Below are 16,664 nucleotides of genomic sequence, written 5' to 3'. Positions count from 1 at the left end.
AGCTCAAACAGTTAACCAATGAATGACAAAGCCAGAATTCAATACTAGAACTGTCTATCTCTAAAACCTGATTTCAACAGCCATCCAATACTGCCTTGTATTCTACTCCTGTTACTACTTGTGACCTCACACTTCATGAATTCAGAACACAGACATATACTGGGGCAGGGGGGAATGAAGACTATAATAGTGTGTCCTAATAAATACTTAAATAAAATGACCATCAAAGCCATTTGCTGAACTCAAGCAAAAAAATGTAACTTACTGCCAACTGAAACCATGAAAAAGCCACAAATCAATTGTAACTCTTTTGTTTAGCGCTAAAACCTCAGACTGCAGTGATTATAAAACACATTAGCATTCCTCAATTATCAGCCAAACATTTGTTTCAATAATTCACAAGCAATGACTTACACAAAGTCTGTTAGAGCGTTGTCAAGAAAGCCTCTGAAGGACCAACAAAATCAGGCGCCACTGTGTATTGATGTGAAAGCTGGCCAGGAAGCCTGATTAACCTCTGAGATGCCTCAGCTGCTATACTTACTCCATCAGGGCTAATGGAGATGCTCCCACTTAAACAGAGCTAACCCTTTATCAAAGGAATTCACTTTTCAGGTTTAAAGTCTGGTTGTATACCCTCTCCATTTGCCCTTGAGCCTATTATTTCATGCTTTTATACTAATAAACAGGAATAAAACTAAAAGAACTGGAGCACATAGAAAGTGGGAAGAAGTGTACTAAGGAGACCACGGATGAAAGGAAAAGTCAATGTAAGAGAACTAAGAAAAAACTCCAGAAAGGGGGAAAACAGAGTAGTGTATTTCATAGTCAAAGGTTCATTATCATATGAAGAGTTATTGATAATTCTCACACACACACCAAGAAAACTTACAACTACCATTTTATTAGTGGACAAAAATTTAAACAGTTACCAAAATTTAACAGTTATCAAATCTGAACTTTGTATCCTAAGCGACAAGATAGCACTTTTAAAGCTCATTAACTTTCAAAACACGGTATGATGCAAGGGGTGAAAGGGGTACTGGATGTTTCCTGCACCAGTAAAGACCTTTGCTTCTAGAAGAAATTTGTTACCATGTTAGACTCAAACGCACTGATAAGAACTAGTGTCCAGAAGAAATCCATAATGTTATTCAATAATGTTCACATACCATATTTAGGTCCCTAAATCATCTCAGAGTAATTAGTCTTTAGATTTTAGCCAAAAGAGCCTGTACATACCTGATGACTTCCTCGATATGCCAAAAAGGATGAAAACTCAATAAAAATTAGAAATAAAAAAATCTAATTTGGCCAAATGGAGAATATTAAATTAGACTGAGTGTCTTCACAGTCTTTAGGAGCTAAAAAATTTATTATATTCCGGACAGATCTTAACAAGAGTTATTCACAGAACTAAATTTTATCGTGTAGGAGAGCTGAATGTAAGACTTTACCAGGTAAGTCAGATAATCCACTCTGACCAAAAATTCAAATGAGCATGGTACTTATTCTGTTCTGTGTAGACAGATTTGCCGAAGGGTCACTAGTCATCTTTAACCTTTCTCATGCCGTATCAGTTGTCTTCCCTGTCCATTAGTGCTAATGGTGCTGCTCTCACAAAAGCTGTTAGTTGTCATTAAGAAGTTATCAGATAACCAGGGAAAAAAGGAGGCATTTTTATTAAATCAATTTACCACACTGGGGGTAAAACACATTAAAAGGAAAAATCAAAGAGGACAGATGTATGGTAATTAGGAAATACATACCAAGATTTTATAAATGTATCAAAATAACCAATTTGAATTATTTCAGTATTAGACTTTTCCCCTTAACACTGCCACAGGTAATTCATCACCATTATATTCTAAGGAAAGCCACATAAATTATTTGGAAAAGCAAAGAGAAAAAAATCTAAAAGTATAAAGATTAATTTTAAGTGCTATTTAAAAATCCAGAAAATTTAAAAAGATCATTTCCTCTAAGGAGATTCAAGTACATATATAATTAATATATCTGTACTTACAACTATATGGTGAGACAAAAAATAAGAAAAAATTTAATAATTACTCCTTCCACATGACAAAGTTACTACCTTGTATGATGTCCTATAAACAGCTGTCATCAGTGAGAGAAAAATACTAATGATTACTCTTTCAGAAAAAGTTATTTAATAAGCAATGTGAATATTTCAAGATTAGTATTTTCTTAAGGAGCACATGCTACATGGCTTTTTAAATATCTTCCATGTTCAACCTCAAAATAAATATATTACCTATAAATTATAAAAATGGTAAGAAATTATAAGAAATTTTATTTTCTATTTCCAGTAATGGCAGGCTAGGTAAATCAGGTCAGTCCTACCAATGAAAACAAGTAGGGTAACTGGGGAGAATTTTTTTTTTCAACTCTGCTTAAAGGTACTAAATATTTAACAAGATAGTAAAGAGTTACTAGATCCAAATCCAAGAGAACAAGAAAATCCAGACATGTAAGCAGGATAGTTAGGCCTAGAAGTATCTAATGATTCTAGGAGAGGCTTCTGAAAGACTGAGTGGTGCTTTTGATGGACTTCTGATACTAGGTGGTCATGTGCAAGGGGGTCTACCTGGTGACTTTACCTCCATGTTTTTTGCTTAAGACACACGGGAGTATTATACAACAATGATAAGAGTAAACCTGTAGTAATCAGGCTCTCATAGCTATTTCAGCTAAGCATTACTTAAATAATTTAAGTTATTCAACCCCTGAAATCTTAGCATTACAGGATCCAAGACTGATAGTGCCACAGAACTGTGGTGTCTCAAACTCAAAATTGTTTTTAAAGATTTTTAAAATAAATTCTGGCAAACAAAGAGTCATGCTATCATTGGTGAGAACCAGCAAAAATAATAAACAATAAAAATACCCCCCAAAAAAGCCAGACACTGGAGATATCAGAAATAGACTTTAAAATAACTATGTTTTCTACATTTAAACAATTTGGTACCTTGAGAAAAAACTGAACTCTAGAGAACCAGAAACTATCACTATTTACTAAAAGATTTTATCAATGAATATATGTTTGATTTTATCAAACTTATTGTGTGTGTATATATATATATATATATATATATATTAAGATAATCATGTAATTGTTCTCTGTTATTCTGTTCACGTAGCAAATTTCATTAACTGATTTTGAGTAATAAGCCAGCCTGTATTGGAATTATGCCACTCGATTGTGACATTATCATTACAATATACTGTTTAATTTTTTTCTGCTAGCATTTTGTTTAGGATTTTTCATATTCATGAGTAAGACTACAGTTTTCCTCTTTCATAATATTCTTGTCAAGTTTCAGTATCAAGGTGATCCTGAATCATAAATCAAGATAAGGCACTATATGACTTTTTTATTCTATGGAAGTCTTTGTAATATATTGCCATTGTTCACTCTTAAATCTTTTTTTTTTATAAGATTTTATTTATTTATTTGTCAGAGAGAGAGAGAGCGAGCACATGCAGACAGAATGGCAGGAAGAGACAGAGAGAGAAGCAGGCTCCCCGCTGAGCAAGGAGCCCGATGCGGGACTCGATCCCAGGAACGCTGGGATCATGACCCGAGCCGAAGGCAGCCGCCCAACCAACTGAGCCACCCAGGCGTCCCATTGTTCACTCTTAAATGTTCGCATTCCCTGAAGAAGGTTTCTAGGTCTGAAGATCTGAGATTGTTCTTTTCTTAGTAAACTTTTATATTCCATTATACAGAAAAGTATGGGAATTATAAGTATACATCATGATGAATTTTCACAAGTGAATATGCTAATATAATGCAAATATAATACATCATGTAATAGTAACAAAGACAAAAAACATATTTATAATTATACTTCTTAATTAGAGAAGTCATTTTTATATACTTATCATGGGAAACTGGAACCATTTTATACCTCAGAAGGCTAATTTACCCACAAAGTTTCTTATATCTAATAACTTACTAGGAGAAATTATCCTTTGGGAGGTAAATGAGATTATTCTCAACTTACCAACCTTTCCTATAAAAAAAAAATCCACAAAGGAAGGATCATTCCATTTCTGGCAAAATTTTGGGAAAATAACTAAATACTACACACTGATACTAAATACCAAATACCAAATTAATTTAATATTTTAAAAGAAATCTCAAAATATTCATGCTAACACAGGAATCCACAAGTACATAAACATTATATAAGAAAAATGTTTTTAAAAATATTTCATGGCATGGGGCACCTGGGTGACTCAGTAAGTTAAGCGTCTGCCTTCAACTCAGGCCTTGATCCCAAGATCCTGGGATCAAGCTCCACATCAGGCTCCCTGCTCATTGGGGAGCCTGTCTCTCCCTCTCCCTCGGCCCCTCCCCCTGCTCCTGCTTTTTCTCCCTCTCAAATAAATAAAGTCTTCAAAAAATATTTCATATAAGTTACACACAAGATTTTTTAAAAAGGCAATATATAGGGACACCTGGGTGGAACAGTCAGGTAAGCAACCAGACTCTTGTTTTCAGGTCAGGTCATGATCTTAGGGTCATGGCATCAAGCCCCACCTCAGGATCTGCACTCAGCATGGAGTCTGCTTGAGACTCTCTCCCACTCCTTCTGTCCTTCTTCCCTCAAATAAATAAATCTTAAAAAAAAAAAAAAAAAGCAATGTGTAATATATGATTGGATTTAACTACTCACTAAGTCCAAAAAGACTATCAAGAAATAGGTGACTTTAGGGGCACCTGGGTGGCTCAATGGGTTAAGCCTCTGCCTTCGGCTCAGGTCATGATCTTGGGGTCCTGGGATTGAGCCCTGGATCAGGCTCTCTGCTCAATCCATACCAATTTCATTAGGGGCCAACTGCCTACTGGAAATCAATGGGATTAAAGTATTCTCATCATAATTTCTGAGAGTTTAAATATGAAGACATGAACCTATCCCTTACAGTTCTCAATATGTGGTAGAGAAAAACTGGGGAGTTCACACTTGTTCTTCTCAGAGTCTATTAAGTCTAGCCTCATTCCAGCATGTCCACATTCAGCTGACAGTTAAACAGCAAAATCGTTACTACATGAAGCAAGTCACTTTCCTTTTATGTAGGCACACAAACTTGTGACAGCAAAGCAGAGCTGAAAAGTTGTCCTTTATCACGTAAACTGAAAATTATTCAGGTAATAATACAATGAGCTATCCCAGTAAAAGTATATGGCACAGATAAATCCAAAAGGAATCTAATACTTGAGAATTAGGTATCATTGGTATATTTTGTGGATCTATTATAAACTAACTGAATAACACTGATTACTGTCTCAGATTTCTCTCCTTTGAAATAACCATCATAATTCTTGCTTACACAAAGGAGAAAAGTAAACAATTTTTATGAAGATTCTAAAATCTAAAATACACAGTGATGTAAGCATAAAGGCATTCAGCATTTCCTTTCCATGCAAAAAACATGTAATGCTTTTCTCATCAAACCTAGGAACACATTCTAAAGTCCATCATGTAAGCACTTGTGATCAATCTTGAAGTATTTTTGTATTTGTTTTACATAAAACAGAGTGACCTTTCATTCCCTCCCTGTGGTTTGCTTTAAACTGTTGTCCTTTTCTGAATAGTTGTGTTTTTTATTACATGCTGTCATTTAGATTCACTATGTCATCCCTATTATTAGAATTGTTTTGTTGTATACTTCACAATTCAAAAGGATAGTGATTATAAGAATACCTTATAATCAGCATAAAGTTTATGAGTCATCATCAAAATTAACCCTCACACACACAGAAAGAACTCATTTGCAAACACACAGGGGGCAGCCCTGTGACGTGAAAGAGTCTTTGAATGTGCCAGAGGTTTGACTCAAATTTTCTTAAGAAATAATATTCTTTCTATGTCAAGAAGATTCATAAATGTTCAAAGACATGAAAGGATTCAGTATAGGTAGAATGATACAAATAATAATAAAAAAAAGAACCCAGAAGTCAGTACTGAAAACGTGCAAAGCTTCTTTCACAAGTGTTAGTAATTAGGTAAAAAAGACTTTAATCAAGCTAAAAGACTTAAAATTTAAAATTTAAAAATTTAAATTAGAATTTAAAATTTTAAGTTGGATGAACACAGGGATGCCTGGGTGACTTAGTTGGTTAAGCAGCTGCCTTCAGCTTAGGTCACAATCCCAGAGTCCTGGGTTCAAGTCCTGTATCGGGCTCCTTGTTTAGCAGGGAGCCTGCTTCTCTCTCTGCCTGCTGTCTGCTGTTCCCCCTGCTTGTGCTCTCTCCCTCTGATAATTAAATAAATAAAATCTTTTAAAAAAAAAAAGAAGAAGCTAAAACTAGATGAACACAAACCCTATAATCATTGCAAGAGAAAATAATATATTATTTATGAACCTTAAGAGATTAAATACCTAATCATTTAGTCATCAATCCTCATGAGTGGCAAAATAATTCTAACTTACTTAAGTTTATTCCGTATTTGTGAATGAAAAGGGAAGGAGTCATTTCAATACAACTCAGCAGAGAAACCTGATAGTTACTCCACAAAATCACATCTCCCAGGGACTATTTGATACTCACTTTAGCAGCACTAATGACTGTGGCAGTGTAAGACTGAATGTTGTCTCCACAGGCTCCACCACGGGACTGATGACATCGAATCAGCTGGAAAAAGAGAGACAGAAAGAAGCCAGAGAGTCATTTCTCTTAAACTGTTTAACTCTGTAGGCTATTAGGATAGGGCTTATTTACCGTGCAGCATCGTGGTGGTGGGTGGGAATGTTTGTACAAGTGTTTCAGACAAACAGCTAAAAGCTCTGCTGAGACACTTTTCCCCCGTTTTATAATCTACTGGTGCCACTCAGGCAGTTTCATGCTCAAATACAATTTTTAATTACAAGATGAATAGTCTTTAAGAATTCATAAACTCTGAAATTGTAGTATTAGGATCTGGCCATCTTTCCACAAATAAATTTCGTAACATAATCAAAGGACTTAGACTTGACTTCCTAACATTAAATATTTAACATGCTAGCAAATTGGAAGCTCTATCCTCTTAATTCCTACAGAACGATTGTGAAAGATAACCAAAAAGAAAAAAAAAAAAAAAAGAAAAAGAAAAAGAAAGAAAGAGAACAAGAGAGAGATGAAAGAATATGTCATATTTCCATTTTCAATTAAGTCAGTGGAAAAGTGGTACAAATTGTGCATAAAACCACCACGACACACAGAGTAGCTGTCCACTTCAGAGGGCTTACTAGTATTACCATTAGAATGAAAAAGACATGCCTGTACTCATGACTGACATAAATAAATCAACCTGTCAATTTTCAAAGTGAATCACTAATTTAACATGCACAACTGTCTCCTGTGCTAAGCAACACACCAGGATTAAATTTCCCACTGCTCCTATACACTTCCTAAATTTAGGTTTTCTTAAAACAAAGCAGAAAAGCACTCATTAGCCAGATTTTTTACATTGAAAATTTTTTAAAAATAGAATGACAGTAGTAGAATACTAGAACAGCTCCACATTGGGTTATAGATTATTTAAAAGGCCTACAGAATTCAGATAGAATCTTCCTCTTCCAAAACATAAAAACAAAAAATGCTTATATAATTTAAAACATGGTCACTTGATAAATATTAATACATAAGCTTTTCTGTTCTTTTATTCTAAAATCAAAATTTTGAGGGTGCCTGGGTGGTTCAGTCAGTTAGGCACCTGCTATTGGCTTGAGTCATGATCCTGGAGTCCCGGGATGGAGTCCCAGGATTGAGTCCCGCAAAAGACTCCCTCCTCAGTGGGGAGTCTGCTTTTCCCTCTGACCCTTTCCCCTCTGGTGCTCTCTCACTCTCTCTTCCAAGTGAAAAAATAAAAAATCTTAAAAAAAAAAAAAAAAGAAGAGGAAGAAGAAAAAAATCAAAATTTTCTTCATCACTGACACTGTATTAAAAAACAGTTCCTCAGGGCGCCTGGGTGGCTCAGTGGGTTAAAGCCTCTGCCTTTGGCTCAGGTCATAATGCCAGGGTCCTGGGATCGAGCCCCACATCGGGCTCTCTGCTCAGCAGGGAGCCTGCTTCCCTTCCTCTCTTTCTTCCTGCCTCTCTGACTACTTGTGATCTCTGTCTGTCAAATAAATAAATAAAAATCTTTAAAAAAATAAAATAAAATAAATAAAATTAAAAAACAATTCCTCAAAGCAATAATAATATGTTAGAATGGAATATCTTTCTTTTTTTTTAATTTTTTATTTTTTATAAACATATATTTTTATCCCCAGGGGTACAGGTCTGTGAATCACCAGGTTTACACACTTCACAGCACTCACCAAAGCACATACCCTCCCCAGTGTCCATAATCTGACCCCCTTCTCCCAAACCCCCTCCCCCCAGCAACCCTCAGTTTATTTTGTGGGATTAAGAGTCACTTATGGTTTGTCTCCCTCCCAATCCCATCTTGTTTCATTTATTCTTCTCCTACCCACGTAAGCCCCCATGTTGCATCACCACTTCCTCATATCAGGGAGATCATATGATAGTTGTCTTTCTCTGCTTGACTTATTTCGCTAAGCATGATACGCTCTAGTTCCATCCATGTTGTCGCAAATGGCAAGATTTCATTTCTTTTGATGGCTGCATAGTATTCCATTGTGTATATATACCACATCTTCTTGATCCATTCATCTGTTGATGGACATCTAGGTTCTTTCCATAGTTTGGCTATTATGGACATTGCTGCTATAAACATTCGGGTGCACGTGCCCCTTTGGATCACTACGTTTGTATCTTTAGGGTAAATACCCAATACTGCAATTGCTGGGTCATAGGGCAGTTCTATTTTCAACATTTTGAGGAACCTCCATGCTGTTTTCCAGAGTGGCTGCACCAGCTTGCATTCCCACCAACAGTGTAGGAGGGTTCCCCTTTCTCCGCATCCTCGCCAGCATGTCATTTCCTGACTTGTTGATTTTAGCCAGAATGGAATATCTTTAAAAGTCTGATAGGAGATGTATAGCTGGCACATGAAATGGCTGCTGACGCAGATTCCAAGGTCAGCAGTGAGGAATTTTCCAAATGACAGGTGATGACAAATGTGGTTTCGAATAGGGGAAAACAGAGTTCAAAAGTGATTGTTTTAGGGACACCTGGGTGGTTCAGTCAGTTAAGTGTCTGCCTTCGGTTCAGGTCATGATCCCTGGATCCTGGGATGGAGTCCCACATTGGGCTCCCTGCTCAGCAGGGAGCCTGCTTCTCCCTGTCCCTCTGCCTGACACTCCCCCTGCTTATGCTCCCTTCTCTCGCTCTCTCTCAAATAAATAAATTGTCTTAAGAAAAAGAAAGAAAGAAAGAGAGGAAGAGATCGTTTTAACTAATAAAAAGTAACCCTTTCATTTACTCACTCATTCATTTGTTCATTCATAAGTACATATTCAAAGAATTATGAAAGTTATCCCTCTGCTACTTCATGCTGCATGTGTAAGAAAAAAACATTATCTTAAGAAATACTACCATTTTTTTCTGTTTCAGGAATAATCAGGAATAAATCTACAAAAGCAAGCAATACCATCACTTTTTCAATTCAACTAAAACTGAGTCAGCATTTCTATATAAACATAATTAAGTCAGAACTTTTTGTTTAAAACTTTAGGCTCGGGACGCCTGGGTGGCTCAGTGGATTAAGCCGCTGCCTTCGGCTCAGGTCATGATCTCGGTGTACTGGGATCGAGCCCCGCATCGGGCTCTTTGCTCAGCGGGAGCCTGCTTCTCTCTCTCTCTCTGCCTGACTCTCTGCCTACTTGTGATTTCTCTCTCTGTCAAATAAATAAATAAAATCTTTAAAAAAAAAAAAAAACTTTAGGCTCATTAGAAATTACATTTGTCATCTCAATTCATCAAAATTAAAGACAAATCAGAAATTTCTGTAGTGCAAACCTCTATAAAATGGATTAATTTCCAGGAAATGTAAGTTAAAAAGGCAACATACAAAAGAGCACATGTGTTATATTATCTTTTGGAAAGAAAGGGAAATATAAATATATATAACATAGTGAAATATATTAGCATGTAAACAAAAAATAAATATAAAAAATATTTTTAAAATATTTAAGGGGCACCCAGGTGGCTCAGTCAGATAAGCATCAGACTCTTCGTTTCAGCTCAGGTCATGATCTCAGTGTCCTGAGATTGAGCCCCGCATCAGGTTCTATTCTTAATGTGGAGTCTGCTTGTCCCTCTCCCGCTGTTCCTCCCCTTTTCTCTCTCTCTCTCACTCTCTCATAAATAAATAAAGTCTTTAAAAATTATATCTCAAATGAAAACTGTAAAAACAATGAAGGAAGGCAGAAAGTGAGAAATAAAGGACAAACTAATCAAAATAATATATCAGCACAGTATTCGCACATCTTCAGTTTGGGGCAGTAACAGGAATGGGCGTAAGTGCAAGAAAATCCTGAACTCTTTTTATTTGGATTGATATTTACAGTGTTGTGAGCAAGCAATTCTGTCATTACTTTTTCCATTATAGGAGTCAACAAAGAAGTAAATATGCTGATATCAGTCTCCCATGCAAAAAAAGGACATAAAAATGTGAGATGGAGGATGAAAGGAAAGAATCCTATGGAAATACCCATGTGTACCCTTCATTTCCAAAATATGTGTGTAGGTGCACAAGTATGTGTGTGTATGTATATTTGCTGATTTATGTACATATAGAAGTATGTATGTAATATGCAGTGTTTCCAAACTTTGTCCACTGAAAGTGTCTAAAAGCAAAAACAGCCCCATAACTATGAGCACATCCACTGGACAAAGCTTAATATCTAAAGCCATGGCCCATTAAAAGGAACAGGGGAATCAAGAAGTAGAGGATTCCAGGACTGACAACAGGGCAGATACTAGATGAACCTTAACTTATGATAGCAAGTAAGGTAATTTTTTAAAAAATTTTAAGTAAAAACTTGATGAAGGCATGTCACCATGTCACAAGAACCAGCCTGAAGGGCTCTCCTTGGTCAATTGTGGGACAATTTGAAAGCCACAATAATTAAGGACAAAAAAATTACACTATAAGAAATACAGAACAATATTCATGTAGTATTCTAGCCAGAAATATATAATCTGAATATAATCCAGAGAAAACATAAAAAAAATCAAACTAAAAATCATTCTATTAAAAAAAGAGGGGGAGGTAAGGAGTAGTGGTAGTGGGCCATATTCTTCAAAATCATCGATGCTGAAAAAAACAAAGCAAGACTGTCAACTCTTACATATTAAAAGAATCTCAGGGGACATCCCAACAAAATATAATATCTGGTCCTAGCCTGGACCCTGAACTACAAAAAAAAAAAAAAAAGCTCTACAAATGATATGATAGGGTTAATTGATAAAACTGGAATATGGATGGTAAAATAGCTAAAAGCATTTTCTCAAGATTAAATTGACTGATAACTTAAGTATTTAGGGGTAATGTGATACATGCAACTCACTCTGAAATAATACGAGTAAAAGGTACATGAGTGTGCTTTGTGGTATCTGTACTATATTTATTCTTAGAGCTTTTCTGTAAGCTTTCCTAGTTAAAAGTAAGTTTAAAGAGAAGCCCCGAAAAACAAACCCCTTGAAAACAGAACTACCCTACAACCCAGCATTTGCACTACTGGGGATTTACCCCAAAGACACAATTGTAGTAATCTGAAGGGGCACCTGCATCCCAGTATTTATAGCAGCAATGTCCACAATAGCCAAACTATGGAAAGAGCCCAGATGTCCATTGACAGATGAATGGATAAAGAAGATGTCATATATATATATATATATATATATATATATATATATATATATATATATATGTCATATATATATACATATACGTATATGTATATATATATATATGCATGCAACGGAATATTACTCAACTAGCAAAAAAAAAATGAAATCTTGCCATTTGCAACAACATGGGTGGAAAGAGAGGGTATTATGCTAAGTGAAATAAGTCAATCACAGAAGGACAATTATCGTATGATCTCACTAATATATGGAATTTGAGAAACAAAGCAGAGGATCATAGGGGAGGAGAGAAAAAAATGAAACAAGATGAAACCAGAGAAGGAGACAAACCGTAAGAGACTCTTAATCTCAAGAAACAAACAGGGTTGCTGGAGGTGAGGAGCTTGGGGGGATGAGGTAATGAGGTGTTGGACATTAAGGAGGGCATGTGATGTAAGGAGCACTGGGTATTATATAAGACTGATGAATCACTGACCTCTACCTCTAAAACTAATAATACATGCTAATTTACTGAATTTAAATTTAAAAACTAATTTTAAAAAAAGAGAAAAACAAACCCAATCAGTATATAATGGCCTCTTTCTTTATGACTTAATTTTATTTTTTTATTTAAAGTTTTAATTTAAATTCCAGTTAGTTAATATATAGTGTAACATTAGTTTCAGATGTACAATTTAGTGATTCAACACTTCCATACAACACCTGGTGCTCATCACAAGTGCCCTCCTTAATTCTCACCACCTATCTACCCCATCCCTTTACCCACCTCACCTCTGGTAACCATCAATTTGTTCTCTAGAGTTAAGAGTCCTTTTCTTGGTTTGCCTCTCTTTTTTCTCCACTATGCTCATTTGTTTTGTTTCTTAAATTCCACACATGAGTGAAGTCATATGGTATCTGTCTTTCTCTGACTGACTTATTTTGCTTAGCATAATACTCTCTACTCCATCCACATCACCGCAAATGGCGAGATTTCGTTTTTGTTATGGCTAATATTCCATTGTGTATGTATGTATGTATGTATATATGTATGTGTGTATATACATGTATATCTATATAGATATATCACATCTTTTTTTTTAAGACTTTTATCTATTCATTTGACAGAGATCACAAGGGGGCAGAGAATTAGGCAGAGAGAGAGGAGGAAGCAGGCTCCCCATCGAGCAGAGAGCCCGATGCAGGGCCTGATCCCAGGACCACGACCTGAGCCAAAGGCAGAGGCCTTAACCCACTGAGCCACCCAGGCGCCCCATATCACATCTTCTTTATCCATTCCTTGGTTATTGGAATTGGACTATTTCCATAATTTGGTTATTAATATTGGGGTACGTGTATCCTTTTGAATTAGTATTCTTATATTCTTTGGGTAAATACACAGTAGTGCAATTGCTAGATTGTAAGGTAATTCTATTTTTAATTTTTAACTCCATACTGTTTTCCAGAGTGGCTATACCAGTTTTATTCCCACCAGTACTGCTATAAGTTCCCCTTTCTCCACATCCTCACCAACACCTATTGTTTCTTGTGTTGCTGATGTTAGCCATTCTGACAGGTGTGAGGTGAGATCACATTGTAGTTTTGATTTGTATCTCCCTAATCATCAAGGATGTTGGGCATCTTTTCATGTGTCTCTTGGCTATCTGTATGTCTTTGGAGAAATGTTCATTCATGTCTTCTGCCCATTTTAACTAGATTATTCATTTTGGGGGTGTTGAGTTGTCTGAATTCTTTATATATTTTGGATACTGACCCTTTATCAGATATGTCATATGCAAATATCCTCCCCCATTCCATAGGTTGCCTTTTAGTTTTACTGATTGTTTCCTTCACTGTGCTGAAGTTATTTTTATCTTGAGGAAATTCCAATAATTTATTTTTGCTTTTGTTTCCCTTGCCTCAGGTGACATATCCAATAAGAGGTTGCTATGGCTGATGTCAAAGAAGTTACTGCCTGTGTTCTCCTTTAGGATTTTCTTGGTTTCCTGACTCATATTTAAGTCTTTTTAAAAAATTATTGTTAAAATATATTATTTGTTTCATGGGTACATGTATGTGATTCATCAATCCTACACAATACATAGCACTCACCACAATACATACCCTCCCCAATGTCTATCACCCAGCCACCCCACCGCACCCAGCCACCCCAACTCCCCTACCTGTCCTCTGCTCCAGCTACCCTCAGGTTGTTTCCTGAGATTACGGATCTCTTATGGTTTGTTTGCCTCTCTGGTTTCATCTTGTTTCATGTTTTCCTCTCTTCCCCTATGATCCTCTGCTTTGTTTCTCAAATTCCACATATAAGTGAGATCATACGATAATTGTTTTTCTCTGACTGACTTACTTCGCTTAGCATAATACCCTCTCTTTCCATCCATGTTGTTGCAAATGGCAAGATTTCTTTTTTTTTTTTTTTTGCTGGTTGAGTAGTATTTCATGTTATATATACGTGTGTGTGTGTGTGTGTGTGTATACATATATATGTATGTATGTATGTATAGGAAACGTACATACATATGCATATATTTACATATAGATATATCTATGTATGTGTGTAATATATACATATATATACACACACACACACTACATCTTCTTCATCCATTCATCTGTTGATGGACATCTTGGCTCTTTCAATAGTTTGGTGATTGTGGACATTGCTGCTATAAACCCTGGGATGCAGGGGCTCCTTCAGATTACTACATTTGTATCTTTGGGGTAAATCTCCAGTAGTACAAATGCTGAATTATACGGTAGCTCTATTTTCAACTTTTTGAGGAACCTCCATACTGTTTTCCAGAGTGGCTGCACCAGCTTGCATTCCCATATATAGCCTCTTGCTTAAAATTTTAGTCAAAGAGCATTTTCATTGAAAGAGATTGTTACTCCAAAATTTAATTAAATTTTGCAATTCCACACTTAGCCCAAAAACCAACGAACAGAAACTGTTAATAAATACTAGCATTTTTGTAAATACTATGGAAAGACATTTATCTAAAAATATTTCCTTCAAAGGATGGTATGGTTATCTTATTAGTAAACTCCTTGTAAATGCCACTACACTTCTGTATGGAATGCTAGATATTAATGACACTTTACAAAGGCAAGACAAGCAAAACAACTAGCACACACCCACATATGCATCTATGAAGGGAGTTCCTTCTGCTAGAAAACAATAAGTAACTATTTGCATAACACCTACAATTCTAAATTGGTAGTTTCCCACGTGTGAGAATACATTTACAAGAGCCAAAAGACAATTTTTGCACATTCTTCTTGGATGTCTCCAGCACTCAAGGAAACGTATTACAGATATAAATATTAGAAGATATCATTATGTCACCACTGAATTGTATGCCTCGTCTTTTTTGAAAATGTTTTGAAAAGAGCTATTTTTATGAGATATACTAGAAATGGCATTATGACATTTAGTGAGACGTAAAATATCTGTAGCAAACAGAATTTTGGGGAAAGTATCAAGAAATTTATCTACAAAAATAACTTTCTTCAGGAGTTTCTTGATTTTGTGAATTCCAGAGATTTACATGCTCTGTGGTTTCTCCAAATAATTATTGTACTTGCCATATTCAGACTTGTGTCAAAAATTCTTCAATAAATATTATTTCCTATTATTCTTAATATGTAATAATTATACAAGCAGGCTAAAATGAAATAAAAAACAATAATCTTCTCTGAAGTCTGTAATATTTTTTAGATTTCATTCTATATTCACATGCAGAGCACAACATGGTATAAAAAAGATTTCACTTTTTCTTTGTGAAAATTCAAATTTGTCTTTGGCTTTGAATTGGACATAAAAAAATTCTTCCATGTAATAACATAATATCTTCATTTACTACTATGACTGTAATAGATAAATGAAATTGATAAATAACTGGAAAATTCAACAAAATGTGATCACCTGTGATTTAATTATTAAGACAAATGGCTGAACCCCTGTTTAGATTTAGCTGTAGACACATAAAGTCAATTAAATTATTCTATGGCTCTGTTCCCAATATACCAATAAAAACAAAAGTCATCCCTGCCTCCTGATTTCTAGCTCCACAGAAACTACTAAGGTAATATCAATGTTGTGCCTAAGTTTAATGGAAAACTAAGGTTAGAAAATTAAAGTTGAGCCCAAATACTGATCCTAAGCAATAAGAGAAATAGGATAACTACTGAGTGCCTGATTAAAATCAAAACCAAACCAAAGAAAACAAACTAGTAAGTTAAACATTCATTGTTGGTTGGTGATCACCTTTAGAAAACTCTTCAACACTTGCTCCATTACAAATAATCAAAACACGAGCCATGCCTTACCTTGTTTTCTGCATAAGCAAGCCAGCGGCTCCCAAGGGCAATAGGATTCATGTTGGGCCCTGGACAAGGATAGCAGCCTGAAAAATTTTAAATGGCAATACTGAGATATTTCTTAATAAATTTTTTTGGTATATCATATTTTGATGCCATAAAAACAAAACAGCCAAATGGTTTTATTTTTTCAAGTCTCACAAAAAATCCCCATAAAACCAATCATTATTTTAATAGCTAAGTGAAGTTCATTTTTTTCCCTTCTACAGTTTCCTTTTGGTTTGATGCTGTTCCAATAAGAAACAAATCTGGGAGGAACTGGTTATAACTTTTAGCAAAAATTGGGTATTTTATACAGTTATTCCTAGAACAAGAAAGAACAAGAACAAAAGGAAACAAAGTTTGGAAGTCAAGCAACAGTATTTAGAGAGGAAAGAGAAAGGATACAATTGGTTCATAAATTTAAAGGCAAAAGATAATGAAGACATACACCTAAAAGGGAATATGATAAAATAGTCAGAAGAGAAAAACAGAACAAGTACTAAAGCAAGGACCA

General features: G+C 35.4%; 1 protein-coding gene across 13 annotated transcripts in view; it reads right to left on the bottom strand.

Annotated features, from left to right (window-relative positions):
* Positions 1-16,664, bottom strand: part of BCAS3 (BCAS3 microtubule associated cell migration factor) — a 584,337-nt gene that overhangs the window by 412,837 nt on the left and 154,836 nt on the right. For all 13 annotated transcript variants that reach the window (XR_014304944.1, XM_082707501.1, XM_082707499.1 and 10 more), the window contains exons 10-11: positions 16,118-16,194; positions 6,581-6,664 (exon numbers count right to left, since the gene is read on the bottom strand). Coding sequence is in view for 12 of the 13 variants with exons in the window: in XM_082707501.1 (XP_082563627.1) it covers positions 6,581-6,664; positions 16,118-16,194 (161 nt within the window). In the remaining variant the exon portion in view is untranslated. The remainder of the gene's footprint in view (positions 1-6,580; positions 6,665-16,117; positions 16,195-16,664) is intronic.

Source organism: Mustela nivalis (assembly GCF_964662115.1).
Source record: "Mustela nivalis genome assembly, chromosome: 17".
Taxonomy (NCBI): domain Eukaryota; kingdom Metazoa; phylum Chordata; class Mammalia; order Carnivora; family Mustelidae; genus Mustela; species Mustela nivalis.
This window is presented reverse-complemented; position numbering and strand designations above follow the sequence as displayed.